We start from the raw sequence: 17,931 nt of genomic DNA, 5'->3' as shown, positions 1-17,931 counted from the left end.
AAAAATTAATGTATTTTTAAAACTGATTTACTGTTTACAATGCATTTATATATTTTGTAATATATTTACTTCTTAGTATAAAGTTTTCATTCAATTACCAAATACACAAATATTACTTTGTGACACACTTATATAATTTAACATGAAATGAGGAATGAAAAACTTTAAATATTCTTAGAAGAGGTTATTTAATAAAATAATATAGAATAATCTGACAAACGTGAATGATAAAGTCAGTGCTAATTATTTTTAGAAATTAATGAAAATGTTTTTTTAACAGTGGCTTTATATTTAAATTAATATTTATCATCGAAATATTCTACGTTAAAAGACTAATTGTCATATTGTTATTCTTTGTAATACATGTATATTTTATTATATATTTGTTACTTAGTGTATACAGTATAATATCATTTTCGCTAACAAAATACATAAATTTAATTGTTCTTCTCTTCAATCTATTTATTTCTTTCTTCAACTCTTTCTCTCTCATTGAAATAGTTTGAACCAAGTAAAAATAATATTTATTTTGTAAGCGAATATGAATCTTATAGTAAGTAATAAATAAATTTTTTCAATATATATATTATATGAAATTTCTAAATCCTGCATATATCATTAAATAAATATGACATTTCTTAACCAGTTTTTTGATAAATTTAATCTTTGTTTGAGGCTTTAAATTTAAAGAAAATATTTAAAAGTTAACTTGTATGTAGATATTACACATTCAAAAGTGTTGCCACATTAAATTTACTTGTCAAATGTAATGTGTAAAAAATAATTTAGCCTACAAATAAACACACACACACTGGTATGTTTGTTGAACAAACAATTTAAATGCAAAATCACGTTTAATTAAATGTGCAACAATGACATAAACGCAAAGTCAGATGTGATAAATAATTCCTGCGAATAATATGATTTGTATAATATCTATTAAATAATTATGTGTTTTTTGCAACCAGATAAGTCATAAAATCGTCTATTGGTCATGAACTTAACTCGCTTTATTTATTTATACCGTGCCGTGAAAGTCTTCCGTGTGGACCTCGTCCAAGTACAAGGATAGCATTCCTCGTCGATTGGGCGTCGCCCGATACGACAAGATTTCGCCGATTTGTCGATGTCGTTTTTGTGCTGTGACATGTTAAACGCGTTGCTGTTGACCTTGCTTCACTTCGCTTCGCGCCGATCCGCTTACGCAAAGTCAATCTTCCGCCGCCCCGTTCTTCGTGTACTTGCCATTAACGAAGATCGATTTAATTTGTCGTTTCCTCGTTCGAACATGCCGGTATTAAAAATTAAATTTTAATAATCGCACGCCATTTTTGTAATTTTAATAATTGTCGTCGGCGGAGCCCTGAAGAGTCAGCAGTAGCAATTAAGACGGAAATTATGAAATATAATTCTCACTTCAACATTGTAATGCAAAACTTCATAACAAGACCACTTATTTTGTACGGCATGAATGTTTTTCATCTCCATAAAAAATTTAATTAAAATTAATTTTTTTCACAGAGAACAAGCGTAATGCGAAATTAAATTAATAAAACCCACTTACAGTGTTAAAATAAATCATGGCGAAGTCCTGTTTTAATAGCTCTCCACCAACAAAGTTATTCCGCGAATGTGAATAATTTCTAAACAGACTAAATAATAAGTTCATATCTCTATGCTCTCCCGGCCGGAAGATTTATAATGTTTTACTTATAAAAATAGCGGGCAACAAGCTTTTCAAATTAAATTACATAATAACTCATAGAAGATTAGATGGAACAACACCCAGTGGTTTCTCATTTTCCACGTCGATTATTGTTTCATGCTGTATTATTTATTTATTTTTTCTTTCAACTCTTTCTCCCTTATTCGACATGGTTTGAAACGAGTAAAAATAATATTTATGTATTTTGCAAGCGAATATGAACGTTATACTAAGTAATAAATATTTAATAAAATATACAGAACATTACAAAGAATGACATAGTCTTAAAAATATTAAACTTCATATATTATTTAAAGTCACTGTTAAATAAATATTTGTTAAAATATTGTTCATATTTATCATCAATTGAATCAGTTGTTACTAAATTTTAATTTAGTAACAACAACAATCTTATGTATTTTAGAAATTTAAAACTTCTTATTCCATGTCCATTATAGTTTCATGTTATTCTATAGATTTATTTATTTCTTCTATTTTTTTCTTCCTTATTTGAACTTGTTTGAAGTGCGTTAAAATAATCTTTATGTATTTGGTAACTGAAAATAACTTTATACTAAGTAATAAATAAATAATAAAGTATACGGATATTACAGGGAAAAACATAGTCTTAAAAGTATATTAAATTATAAAATATGTGACAAATAGTCATTAAATCCCAAATATTACTATAATATATTGTTTAAAGTCACTGTTAAATAAACATTTGTGGCAATAATTATTAACATTCTAATTAACAGTGACTTATTCATTCAGGTTTGTCAGAGTATTTAATGTTATATTAATTAATCGTGTGTTTTTAAGATATTTAAAAGTTATTTCACGTCGATTATGGTATCATGTTGTTTTATACATTTATTTATTTCTTCCACTTTTTCTTCCTTATTTGAAATAGTGCGTAAAAATAATATTTATATATTTGGTAACTGAAAAATAACTTTAACCTAATTAATAAATATATTATAAAATGTACAGACATTACAGGAAATAATATAGTCTTAAAAAATATTAAATTTTAAAATGTGTGACAAATTGTTATTAACAATTGTCATGCCACAATTAAAAAACATTTGTTAAAATATTGTCCTGATTTATAATTAATTGCGTCAGTTATTGATTAATTACATGTGTTTTTTATATAGTTAAAACTTGTTTAAGAAACGCACATTTTTAATCACAATAGATTAATTTAATTAAATTAATGTTAAAAGAAAATTTTAAAAAATCATTTAAATACAAAATAAGTTCAAAACTCTGTATTGATTCCAAAAATATGTTACTATATGCATAATTTCGGTCCTATAAATAATTATTAGTATGCAAATTATGCACAATATAATAATAATTGTCCTAAAATATATATTTTAAAGTAACATGTATTTCTTTTATTATAACGTGTATAATAAATTTGCTCGCCTCATGCATCCATCGGTTAATTTAATTGCAATAGTTAATTCCGTGTATTGGCGTGAATGCGCAGCAAACATTCCGCCGGTTTACATGAAAAACCTTGTAATCTGTCGGAGGCCGCGGCCCATTAACTGCACCCAGTTAACGAAATTATCCGCACCGCAAGTCGGTGTGGGCGAAAGGGCCATTGTCGCCGATACCGGGACTAACGAGCGTTTTTGTATTGTTCCAGGCCTGTCCCGATAGCCGGGACTTTCGCATGGACCAGTGTCAGGCGTTCAACAAGAGCCCGTACAAGGGCCTGTTTTACGAATGGACACCCCATTACGAAGACGAGAAACCGTGCACGCTGACCTGCGTCGGCAGTCCGGTCAGCGAGAACGAGATCACGCAGGACCATCATCAGGTGGTGGTGATCACGAATCTGGCGGATAAGGTGCACGACGGGACCAGGTGCAGGCCGGGAAGTTTGGACATGTGCATTGATGGGATCTGTCAGGTAATGAACAAGCGGACCGTTTCGACATTAAAATTAAACATTTAATCTCATTTTTAAAAAGCGGAGCCAACTCTATGTATGAGAATAAAATTGAAAAATAAACATGTTGGTTTAAACAAATAAATTGTAGATTTACGCAATTTAAATCGCCACCATATGAATTTAAATTTTGAAAAATGTTAATGTAATACTCAAAATAGTATTTTATAAAATGAAAAATATATTAATTTGTTTTTAACTGTTTAAATTTGAAATTTATTCATATCAATATAATTTATAAAATAGTAAATACTGCTTAAACAATATTACATTGTATTTTAAGTAGTTTAGGTTATTAGTAAAATACAATACTACAGAAATTTTTAGGTATTAAATGGGTTTAAAAGTAAGGCCAGAAAGTAATGAATTTTAAATTATGAAAAATTAATATTTGCTAATTAATTTAATAATATTAAATATTACAAACATTACATTAATTATATACATACAGCAGTGGCCATAATTAGAAGAATTTATTACACAATTTTTTTATAAAAAATACTTTTAATTTTAAGTCAGAATGTTTAATAATTTATACTTTTGTTGACAGTTTATACGAACGTTACGTTTTGTCAACTTTTCCTTATCCTTTAAAAACTGTGTACATTTCTTTGGTTTTAACAAAATTATAGAAATTATTGTTTATGTATTGTCAAATTACTGCGCAAGTGGAAGCTACTAAAAATTCTAGACGAGTACAGAAGACCTCCAAAAAAACGGACAAATGTATAATTCGCATGACAAAAAACAATCCATTTCAGGAGTCAACTCACATAAAAGCCAATCTCGAGGAAATGGGCCTGATTAATATCAGTACAAGGACTGTAAGAAGTTTGGTGGATGCTGGTTTGTTTTCATGCAAACCTGCAAAAAAACCGCTTCTTTAAAAAAATTTGAAGGTTTAGGAGAATTTGAAGATTCATTGCTCAATAGAACAGTAAATACAAGTACTTTTTAGTGATGAGTTTAAATTCAACTTGTTTGGAAATGATGGTATTTTCTTTGCGAAATGTTCTGTAAGATCTAGATTGAATAAAACGATTATTTTTCTTGTTGTTAAATATGGTGGGAGACTCATTATGGTTATATATTATGGTATAGTATAGGGTTGATTATTTGTGTTGGGTGTAGATCCACATCGAATAGAAAATCGTCGAAATCAAATAACATTTTAGTACAATTCATATACGAAACGATGCCAACAATCCAAAACACAAGTCTAAGGTGGTCAAAGACAAAGTCAAAGATATCATTAATAAGGCTCCCAATATCTCTCAAAATTTAAATGAACATCGGGTCATTTAGTGAAATTTGTAAAAATATAGAAATATCCTATATTAACAAACTGATTGTGTCTATGCCACTATTAAGAAGTAAAAATAAAAAGACGTTTAAAAATAAAAGTTGCTATATTTATGTCCACCCTAAAATTAAGAATTATTTTTTTAAGGAATAATATTTTTTTTATGTAATAATAAAACATAAAGTAAGTAAATTATATGTTACATATGCCTTATTAACATTAATTTCTTAAATTACTTTAATTTTTAATAAGTTGGTATAATTATGGCCAATACTATGTATAATGTAATATTGTAATTAATAATTATTACAAAAATATTTTATTACAGGGATTACAGATTTTAATATAGTGACAACACTAACACACTAACAAGATACACTTGCAATTGAATTTAATTTAATTTGAAATTAATTTAAATTTACATTTTCCAAAATATCATGTTCAATTATGGTGAATGCGCATAGTATTGATTAGTGACATATTTGCAATTAATTTTGTTATTATTCCGAATAAAATATAATTTTTAATTTATGAACCATATTACAATTAAAAACAATTATTATAAAAAATAATTAAAATAAATTAAATTAAATATATTAAAACCAACGAATAAAATAAATTTAAAAAAATGTTTAATCTTCACTAAAAATAAAATTTAATGTTTAAAATCTAAACAATTATTGTCAAGATAATAGTTTATAGAAAATAAATTATTTGTAATATATAAAAAGTATAATAATATAACAATTAATTACTCCTTTTATTATTATTAAAATAATATCGAATACATATTAATATTTAATTATTAATTTCACGAAGTATAAAGAATTAAAGAATTTTGATAACTTTTTTTTAATATTAATATAAATTTTTATTAAATATATATGTAAAAGTATTACATTGATTCTTTATGTTTAACAGATATGAATTTTAAAAAATTGATTACATAAACATATGTATGTACAAATTTGGTGAAGGCGCAGTTTTGACACTTTAGTAGTCGATTTATTTATTGTTCTGACTAAAAAAAGGTCAAAAGTACACATTTTAATTGTAAAAAGTGATGATTTAATTTGTTTATGTGTAATTTAAAATTGAATAAGTTCCTTTAATCCAGATTTAAAAATATTTTAAATTGAAATTCATCTGATCGACATATAACAATTAAAATATAACGTGTTTAGTTGTAAAATAAATTATTTACGCACAACTGAATTAAATTCACATGTAATAAAGTGAAACGAATTAATAATTTAAAAATTCTGTTACATGTTTATTTCATTAATCGACGTCACCTTTTAAAATCTAAAAATATTAATCATTATATTACCGTTTACACAATTACAACGATGTAATACATATTTTTGATGAAACAATCGAACTGTAAATATATATCAAATTATTTCATTATTGAATTAGTGATGGAGTTACCATAATTTTACATTTTCAACATAATTTAAATTTATAATTTAACATAATATATTACATTCTAAACATTTAGAATGCTAATTAATTAAATTGCAATAATTAAAATCAAACAATTTGGACACAAAGAATTATATTTATCCAACTATATTAAACGCAACTGCACATCGTATTAATCCAATTAATGCGACTTTACAATTATGTTTTGATGTTCGACGTCAGCTTTTACAAGTCGTTTCCTCCGGTATCAACCGAATGCCAAGATTATTTTGACAGCCATCTCCGGTTAATTCCCCGCGTGTAAGTTAAATCCGAACATTTTCTTTTTTCAAGCGACTTGATAAATGCGAGAGTGATTTAAGGGTGGCACCTTGTCATGCTCAGCATTTGAACACTGTGCACTTGAATATTCATGCGACGGTGTACGTTGTACCAACATGAAGGATCCGCCGCCACGCATGAATGAATTGGGGTCATTGAGATCGGCAATCAAATATAAATCACTGGTGCGATTCAGGGTATGGCTTTTCAGATATCGAATATGGAATTATTACAACATGACAAAACATTTATCGATTGCGGACGTTTCATTTAAATTTGACGGGTTTTGCGATCCGGCTGACTTGAATTTCGCTCGTTTAACTATCAATTCGCACATTTAACTGATATTTACGGAAATACATAAGTTGCCTTATTTGTCGATGCCCCAATTAGATTAATATGAAATTAAATTAAATTAAATGTAAATAAATTACATATTACGATACTTAGCCTACGTTTAAACAGTTGTAACCTTTTTATTTGTAGTCTCTTTGAGGAAAATATGATGAAAAGGAGTTTTTACTTTAATTAATTTGTTGTAAATGAAACTTTTTATTTCTGATCATCTTGTGCAAAAATGTTTGAAAATGTTTTTTATAAGAAATTGTAGTTCAGCCATTCATTGAGCAAAATTTTGTGAAAAGAATTTTTTATCTTAAGAAAATAGATTTTAATAATTAAGTTATTGTAGATTGAAGGGGCTTTTTTTCATAAATAGTTTTTATTTTATAAAACTAGATTCATATCTTTCATTTGTTGTAGATTGAAGAACGTAACTCACACAACAACGTTAAGTGTTTTTTCACACAAGAAATTAAATTTTGGTTATATGATCCAGTGCATGTGGTACTTTTAAACCAATATAAATAACCTTTTTGTTTCTTGTTTTTTTTTTTAACATAATTTTGTAAAAATGATCATTAATCTAACCATATCCTTTATTATTCATATTTTAACCAAGATTTGGTGAAAACGAATTTTTTATAGCAACATTTATTTTCAAAAACTATATTTTGATTATTAATTTTTTGTAGATTGAAGAAGACAACTCATATGATACTTAACGTACGTTTAAACCGTTATTTTTGGTGTCTTTGAACAAAATATGGTAAAAAGGTGTATTTATTTTAAGAAATTATATTTTCATTATTAATTTGTTATAAATTAAGGGGTAGCAAATTTTTGTAAAAAGGTGTTTTTATTTAACCTGGTATGACACAATTTTAATGAGATTTTGATTAATTTATTCCATCTTATAAAGATCAATTTGTACCTAGATATCATAAATGCTTTTAAATATTTGTAACTTCTTCCCTTTTTGAAGAAAATTTGGTAAAAAAAGATTATTTTGTTGTGTTTTATACTTCACTCATTAGTTTCATTAAGGTTTATTAAAATTACAATCATTAAATTTTGTGATGAAATTTATTGTTAGAAAACAAAAATAATGGAAATATCCGAAGTATGAGGCATTATAAAATAACAAATTAAATATTTTAATGTTTAAGTATTTCTAAAATGTTCACTCAGAAATATTTATATATTAAATAGACTGAACAAACAATATTTCTATAAAAATAACATTTAGAAATTAAAAATTAGAATTACAATTATTAAATTTTGTGATGAAATTTGTTGCTAGAAAACAAAAATAATCGAAATATCGGTACTGTGTGGCATTATGAAATAACAAATTAAATATTTTAATCTTAAGTATTTCTAAAACGGTCATTCAGTAATACTTATATATTCAGAAGACTGAACAAACAATATTTTTATAAAAATAACAATTAGAAATTAAAAATTATAATTACAATTATTAAATTTTATGATGAAATGAAAGAGACTGTACAAATAATATTTTTATAAAAATTACAATCAGAAATTAAAAATTAGAATTACAATCAGGAATTAAAAATTAGAATTACATCCATTAAATCTTGTGATGAAATTTCTTGTTAGAAAACAAAAATAATCGAAATATCGGAACTGTGTGGCATTATAAAATAACATAAAAATATTTTATTGTTAAGTATTTCTAAAACGTCCACTCAGAAATATTTATATATTAAAGTAAGTGAACAAACAATATTTTTATAAATATAAAATCATCAAAATATTAATTTCAGTAATTGAATTTTGGGCTATAAATATACTATTTAATGAACGAATAATACACCCTGTATATTTCCGTTACATACACATTTATTTAATGCTAATTGATTTTATTGACCAATTTGACCTTTGATTTTTAATTAGTAGATACTATTAATGAAATCCTACGTTTCCATTAATAGTTGTTTTTATAGATAAATTTGTTATAGATTAAATTTGCATTTTTTATATTTCATTTTTTTTTACTAAATCTAATTAATTTTATTTGTGAGGAAAAATGCAAAATCACCATATACTTTTCAATCACAAATTTATAGAAACAATACAATACCAAGCATACTTAATTTTTATAAACTTAAACTGCAATGGGGAACAGTATGACGAACAAAGTTTATTCAAATTCAAAATTTGAAACATTTTGTGTTTCGTTGTCAAATGCATGCAAATCTATTATTGACCTACCGCGACGTATAAACAGGCTCGGTATAAGGATAAGCATAGATATTTGCAGTGGATATTAGTAAAAAACGAAGAAAGCTCGGTAACAGTGAATCTGAAAGTTTCTGCAACAATATTAACTGTAACGGAACCGGCAACTTTTCTTTCTAAACTCTAAGCAGCTTTATCAATATCGTTTTTCTGACGAATGCTAGTTACGGAACTTCCACGAATTATGAAAGTTGATTCAACAATAAGTGTGTTGAGGTTGTGACGATTTTATGGCGCAACTTCATAATGTGAAAACCGATAACCAAATAAAATTAAACTCTATAAAACGTGTCGTTTTCATAAACGTCTATATTGCTGAGCCGTTTACATTCTCGTAAAAATTCAACGATAATTAGGTTTTCGATTTTTCAATGAAGTTAACTTTTCGAATGAAAATTGTCGCTCATTAAATATTATAGCTGAGTTTTAATTTGAATTAATTTGTACGTTGCAAAAATAAATATTCAAAATGCCTTTATTTGTGTAATGTATACATTTTAATATTTTATTATGTTTTCGTGTGATTATTTAATTTTATTTTCAGTGAATTATGGTTGAAACGTTTTAATTAAATACCAACTTAAAGTTTATTTAGAAACATTAATTATTCATTTAAAACTAACTAATGTTTTAAATTAAATAATGGACAAGTTAAAAGAAGACACTGAAAGCAACTATTAATATAAATTACTCAACATAAACTCATTCATAAATGCGGGATATTATATTTGAAACAAAATATAAACTAAATTTAAATTGAGATTAATACATTTATATTCTATAAAATATTTAAATAAATATTTTGTACTATATGCAAATCATAATTGACAGAATCGACCCAAAGAAAAACAAAAATTAGATTGACTACATATTTATAAACAGCGCTTTTAAATACGTTAAATTATTTACGTCCTCTTCAGATTTATTTAAATGTAATGTATTATTCCTGCCTAATAAAAAACTAATGATATTAAAAATCAATTACTTTGGTCGTAACTAGCCTGTTTTATAAGCAAAAACATAAATATTGCCACATTTATTAGCCAAGATATGAAAAAATATTTTCTTATTTTTGGTACCGAATGTTTTAATAATTTTATTGATCTATTTTATTCTTTACATGTCACAAATTAACATAAATAATTAAAAAGCTTTTCAGCTTATCAGCATAATGGTTGTTTCAGGCTCTCCATGTGGTATTTTTTAAATAGGCAAATAAGAATATAGAATTTATATTGCTGAATTTCATTCAAAACATTTTCCATTTTTCTTTTTTTAATTGACAAAATCTACACAAATTATATTTGTTACATAATAAGTAATATATAAAAATAAAAATTATATTCTTGAAATTTTTGTATCGAAAAAAAAAAAACGAAATTCTATTATAAATAAGTAAAAAAATTAACAATTAAAAAATAAAAAATATGGTAAATATTTATGCTCTGCTTATAAAACTTGCAATTTTCGGCAGGATTAATTAATTTTTGATATACGTCAGTTTTTCATTAAGTAAAGCTCATCCCTCAAAGATCATGTCAAAATTTGGAAGATTAATGCCCATCTTACCTCTCGTTATATCTACCCTGAGACGCCCTCTGTAAGAATTTTGTACTAGAGAGTTTTGTACTAGATGGATGTCAGCTATTTTTTGTAATTCTTTATATAAAAGTACACAAATAATTCCATCTAAAAGATGTATGCTTTTATAATATCATTTTTGACAATGCAGGAATTGTCCACAAAAGAAAAGCCTATGGGTAACATAAAAGTTAAGCCTTTGTTTGAACGTCAAAAAAAGCTTTTCATTTATTTGACTATTTGGATTAACAGAAAGCTGGGATTTATTCATAATTAAATTAAGGATTTAGATAAAAATAAAATACCTATATGCACACATTCATTAACAACGTCAAAAGCATTATTTTTCATTATTCTTTTAATATTTGTAACATTCGCCCATTTATTAACAGAAACTACATCAACAAATTTGACATTAGATTTTAAACAAACTTGAATAGAATCATTCATAATATAATTTACGGCATCATAGAAAAAATGTGCAAAAGAAAACCCATGAATAATATACAAAATATTAGGCTTTGTTTCGTAGGTTTAAAAAAATATTAAAATGCTTTCCATTTACTTGACAAGACGTCATTCCGTTTTTAAACACAAAGCTCTTTGTGTTACAAACATATTAACTGTTGGGAGTCCTGTGTTTGAAACATACTGATTTTTTATATTTGATTTCGGTATTTCAGTTATGTGGCATTTGAAATCCATGATTAATTATTTGTATTCAACAGAAAATTTTTTTTGGGATATAATTTTTTTTAAATTGATATTTGATGTATTATAAATTAGTTACATTTTTAAGGGTCTTTAAAAATTAGCAAGATTATTCAATTGTTTAATGACTTTTTTCCTTGCATATAAAATAATCATTTTTCAAACTATTCTTGTTATTACAATTATTCTTAACCACTTCTATGTGTTTAAGTTATGTGTCTAATGTTTTAGATAACAATAGAAATCTCCCCCCATTAAATCGACTATCCACTATAGCTGTCTAGACCTAAAATCATCTGCCACATCCGAAAAACCCCCGCAACCACATTAAACCCAATCCCTTCGCACTTACACTCCAGATATGATCTAACCACATCACACACACGCAGACGTCCTCCGCAGCCCTAAGTGTGCGGCTGCCGTAAAATCTTATTAAACCACGTCTGAGATTCGCCAAAGTTTTTTTTTTCCTTTCGGTTGCAGAAGGTGGGATGCGACTTAAGAATCGGCTCCAGCAAGCAGATCGATGAGTGCGGCGTGTGCGGCGGAGACGGCTCGTCATGCTTCAAGCCGATCTATCATTGGACGCTGACGTTCACTTCGCTCTGTTCGAAGACGTGTGGCGGAGGTGAGTGCTAATTAAATGAACGGGATGAACGGGAGAATGGCGATTTGCAAATAAAAGGGGAACACACAATAGATGTGCCGCATTTACATCAGTTTATTGCCTTTTGCGTTCGTTCGTTTTCCTTTTTCAGATTATTAATGAAATTTTGAAAAATGGCCGATACGCTAACAAATTGTTCTTTTATTAAACGTAATTTCTATAGATCTGTTTTATGTTCAGGTCTTTCGAATTCATTATTATAATTTTTTGTCTCGTTATTACTTACCAGGACCATAGTTGTTTTGTCTGAATTCTCCCGAATATAAATTACATACAAATTTAATAAGGCATACGTCTTCAGAAAGTCTTCTTCATTCACTAAAAAAATTATGGAATGTAGTATGTTAAAAATTCATGCAACTCCTTTGAAACTATAGATGCCATTCTTCAAAAGTATTCAAATATATTTTGATAGCACATATGAGAAAATAATAATTAGAAATTATTTTTTTATTAAAGTAATTTCCACAAATCTCTTTGAAGTTCTTATTTTTCAATTTCATTGTTACAGCTTTTCGACTCATTTTTTCTGAAGAAGATCGTAATTATTTCTTCTGAATCACATACAAATTTAATAAGGCATAAACTTATGTCTTCAGAAAAACTTTCTCATTCATGAAAATGAATAATGAAGTTCATGAAACTACAGATACTATTTATTCACGTGTTCTTCAAAAGTATTCAAATATATTTTGGTAGTACATGTGAGAAAATAATAATTTCTTTTTTGGTACTAAATTATTTTTTTATTAAAGTAATATCTACAAATATGTCATAAGTATTGCCTTTCAAATTTATTATTATAGATTTTTAACTCATTATTTTTTAAGAAGATCATTGTTATTTCTTCTGAATTCTTCTAAATATAAATTACTTACAAATTTATAACGCATAAACTTATGTCTTCAAAAAGACTTCTTCATTCACGAAAACAAATAATGAAATGGAGTATTTAAAAGTTTATGCAACTTCTTTGAGACTACAGATGCCATTCACAACTTCTTTCAAATGTATTTTTATAATACATATGTGAAAATAATAATTAGAAATTGTTTTTGGAACTAAATTACTTTTTTATTAAAATAATTTCTACAAATATATCTTTAGTTCTTATCTGTCAAATTCATTATTATAATTTTTCGATTCATTATTTCTCAAGAAGCTCATAGTTATTTCTTCTGAATTCTTCTAAATACAAATTACATACAAGGCATAAACTTATGTCTTCGAAAGACTTCTTAATTTACGAAAGTAAATACTGAAATGTAATGTTCTTTCTTTGAAACTATATATGCCATTCACTACTTTTTCAAAAATAGTCAAGTGTATTTTGTATTTTGGTGGTGCATATGAAAAAAATAATATATAATTAGAAATTCTTTCTTGGACTAAATTATTTTTTTATTACGGTAATTTCTACAAATATATTTTAAGTTCTTGTCATTCAAATTCATTATTATAGCTTACCGTCTCACTTTTACTACTGTAATAAAAATTACATAAAAAGGCAATTTATGTCTTCAGAAAGACTGCTGCATTCACCAAGATTAATAATGAAATGTAGTATGCTAAGAGTTCATGCAATTTCTTTGGAGCTACAGATATCATTCACTACTTCTTTAAAAGTATTCAAACATATGAGAAAATAATAATTAAAAATTCATTTCTGCACTAAACTTCTAAAATTAATCAAACATTTTGAAGGTCTATTGAATGTAAATATTGGAGAATACACAACTCAATAAAAATAACAAGAGGCAAATGGTTTTATCGTAATAAATATCCAACCCAACCGCATCTCAAATGTAAATCCCTTATGCGAAATTACTACGTAACATTTGTTACCAGACTCATGGTTTTATTGCAGGCTTCAAGATGTCACGTCCCGTCTGTCAGAATCGAGTGACTGGGGAAGAAGTGGAGTCCGAACTTTGCAACGATTCACAGAAGCCAGACGCAACCGTCGTCAGATGCAACATACACAGCTGTCCTCCCAAGTAAGTTATCAATAATCAAAGTTGTCGGTGCCATGTGTCGCCGAGCCCGGACCAAATGGCCGTGTCCCGGAACCACGCGCGGTCTAAAGCTAATTACTCCAGGACATGACGGATTTGTCTTGAAATATTGTGAATTTATGCCCGACAAACTGTTCTGGGACATGGACGAAAAGTTTCAATGTTTATCTGCAGCAGTTTAATATTAATTAACTTTAACCCAAGAACTAAGAACAACAAAATACGATGAGAATTATAATTCTGATTATAAATTAAGTCCTGGATATTTATGCTCCTCTATTCCTATACTTCTAATCGATCTAATATATTCCTTTCGTAAGTAATACAAAATCAATTTATTAATAGATTTAATTGGATTAATTTATAAATATATTTTAAGTTAAATTTAAAATATGTTATGAAATTTATTTACAGATTCAGGCGATTACCAAAAAACAGAAGCAAAATAATTTTGCTCTCCTTTCACATTAATGAAATGTTTAATAAAATATCAATTACAGTTCTATTAAAGAAATTTGATCATAAAAGGGTTTTTTGTACACTTTAATATTGTGTCTGTACATAAATAAACATGACATACATGTGGTATAAAAATTTTACGTCTTAATAACAGTTAACATGAACTATACTTTGAAATCATTTACTGTTTCCATTTAAAATTGTTGGGAAAGCGCATTTTACTATAATGTTCTTAAGAAAGCTGTAGAGAGTATAATACATAATTTAAATATTTTATGTGTGCAAACTTTTAGTAAGCATCGATCTTTCCCGGGAGTTTCCAGACCGTAATGTGCCTCACATTAAAAGGTCATTTTTGTGGGCCAAAAGGCATACAAGTCATGAAAGTATACAATTTTATATTTCTAATGCGGCATAATACAGTTTGCAAGCTCTTTTAAAAGTTGTTAAAATTTATATGGTCGTATAAAGATTTTTTAGAAAAAAAAAACAGGTTCGGTTTTGCTTACATTGAATAAATGTCTTCTTTAACATTTTCAATCATTTTTAAGTGTTTCATGAAGATTAATGATTTTTAGATGTGTTTTTTTTTTTTAATCTTAACCAAATACTTGATTTGCCATTTTGAATGCCTTTTCACATTTGTTTCAAGAATGGGATTGGATTATTTATGAAGCGACCAACTTTGATAAACCTGAAAACAAAATAATATATTATTGATACTGTTGCATTAATAACATATAATATTTATTAAATTTCTAGTTTCCACTTGGTAGTTACCACGAAAATATTAATTAAACCAAACCGATGAAAAAACATCAACACCGCAGGAATTACGCTGCAACCGAATGAGTGATTATATCGCGTTTGTAAAATTATTTAATTAAAACTTTCCCGATTGACATATCTCTTTTCCGAATTCCGCATTATTAATCGAGATTTTACAAGAGGAGTAATCAGATTTGATTGATGGTAACGCAAAACTCCATTAATATTTTTTAATAAGCTCTCGTCCTGAGCCCCATCGCGTTGCCGTGACAGCTTCGACGCTATTTAATTTTATCGACAGCGCGTCGCGACGCGCCGAGTTTTATTTCAATTTTTATTCGCCTATTGACACGAGTATCTCTGCAATTGCTGCGTCGATTATTGCGAGATTTCCTGTGGAAACATTTATTATAACTTTTAATGGGTTTCGCGACGCGCCTCAAAGGACACGTTAAGCCAACTTTTCAATCGATTCGGCACACAGTCGGGACCAACAACATTAACATTAATTAATAACTCCTTTCTGTCATTTAGTTCTTTATATGTGTACAGAAGGGTTGTTAAAAGTACCTCCCCTGATAACATTTGAATGCAACAAGGTATCGATCTGTTTTATCATATGTGAAAAATTACTCAATACCGTATGGTCTTGAAATAACTTAGTTAAAAAGTATTTTTATTCTCTATTCAATACTACTTTGTTGACTATGTTAAATAAGGTGAATAATTACAAAGTTATGATTGATTCATTTAATTTTCATTTAATTTTTCAGATAAATTACTAAAATATATTTCATTTTGTATCTAAAAAATATACATTCCAAGAAACTCTAAACTGTTCAAAAGTTAGGCATATTAAAAAAAGAATCTAAAAATCATTGATTATTGATAAATTTATTTAGTAAAAATCTACACGACTTAATGAATTTAACATAAATTAGCAACTGTTATTTTTATCAAATTTATACATACCTCAAATTTAGTACATTGTATGCTATCCATGGGCATTCAACTATTATTCAGTTGTTGGGGGTATTTTGGCCCAAATCTATGAAATTAGGTTTTCAAAGAGGTGATGACTCAGAAACCTCCTTTTTAGCATATCTCATGAATGCTCAATAGGATTTAGGTCAGTTGAACTCAAAGGAAGGTTTCAATACTCAGTTCTCGTTGATAGCAACTTGAAAATTCTGTAACAATAATAATAATGGAATCCCTTGAAATGGGAGAAATTCTTGAAATTTTGGAACACCTCATCTGAACTAGACGCGACCTTGATGATTATGATTGCCCAATTCTACTTTCATCTGTGAAAAGTAGACATTTCCATACTATGAACATAGGACCTTGTCCGTTCCAATCGTTGCAGCTTATGGTCTTAGACCAAATGGAAACATCGTAATAATCTTCGTGAACAAAAACGTGCAATTGCCAAAGGTATCCGTACCATAACTGAAACGATATCAGCTCCTGTAGAGTTTTTCAACTGACCAGTCAGTTGCAAGGAGACTACTGACTCTCGAAGACATCCGTCTCCATTTACGGTAGTTCTTAGTTTACTATTGCAGCGAGTAATAACATTCAGTGCAACATTTAGTCTACCTTTGATTTCGATCTGATTAACCCCAGATTCCAACATTCCAATTGTACTACTCCTCTCAGCTGGAGTTAATTTACGTTTAGGCATAATTATCCGAACACATTTGGATAAACATCCGTGCTAACACTACTGTAATCAATTATAAACTATATGCACATTAAGTTTGCAGGTTTTTTTCTTAATTTTTTTTAGACGAATGTCTTAATAACTGATAAAATAGTTACTACCTCTATATACAATCAACTATGATTAAAGTGGACCCATTTTAATTCATAAAAATTTAATAATCCTTACTTTAGACCATGCATATAAATTATATTGTTGCCTTTTTACGATTCTATTCATCAAAATCGGTTTCACTTTTGAGAGTCCAACAGCAATCTTGTAACACGTGTCGGAACCATTTTCCACTATACTCTTATCCATTCGATCAATTTGCTTGTGAAATACACTATTCCAAGAAATTAACTCACCACATCAATAATAATTGATTATTATTAATATTTTCAGAAAATGGGAAAATAAACGTATGCCCTCTTTGTATATTTATTTAAAAATAGGTTTGTATTTATAACTGTTACAAAAATTTTATAAAAGTGTTGTTTTTCTAAACAAATAAAATATGTTTATAAAAAATAAAAATTTGAATTTAATATGGGATATTTACACCTCTGAATGACAGCCTCACATTTTCTGTTCATACTCAAAATCTGGCTTCGAATTTCATTTTGGTCCAAATTCTCTCAATATTCGAGTAGAAGACGCTCCACATCCTCTAAGTTATCCGGATGATTAGGATGGTCCCT

The 17,931-nt window shown here is 27.5% G+C and overlaps 1 protein-coding gene across 6 annotated transcripts in view; it reads left to right on the top strand.

The window, feature by feature from the left end:
- Positions 1 to 17,931, top strand: part of LOC109608458 (protein madd-4) — an 88,950-nt gene that overhangs the window by 49,808 nt on the left and 21,211 nt on the right. For 5 of the 6 annotated variants that reach the window (XM_049961528.1, XM_049961527.1, XM_049961525.1 and 2 more), the window contains exons 5-7: positions 3,366 to 3,632; positions 12,100 to 12,244; positions 14,151 to 14,280. In XM_049961528.1, coding sequence (XP_049817485.1) covers positions 3,366 to 3,632; positions 12,100 to 12,244; positions 14,151 to 14,280 — 542 coding nt within the window. Of the gene's footprint in view, positions 1 to 3,365; positions 3,633 to 12,099; positions 12,245 to 14,150; positions 14,281 to 17,931 lie in introns of those variants that run through there. The other variant, XM_049961529.1, reaches the window with a different exon arrangement.

Source organism: Aethina tumida, chromosome 1 (genome assembly GCF_024364675.1).
Source record: "Aethina tumida isolate Nest 87 chromosome 1, icAetTumi1.1, whole genome shotgun sequence".
Lineage (NCBI taxonomy): Eukaryota > Metazoa > Arthropoda > Insecta > Coleoptera > Nitidulidae > Aethina > Aethina tumida.
Note: the sequence above shows the minus strand (reverse complement) of the source record. Positions and strands in the feature narration are given on the sequence as shown.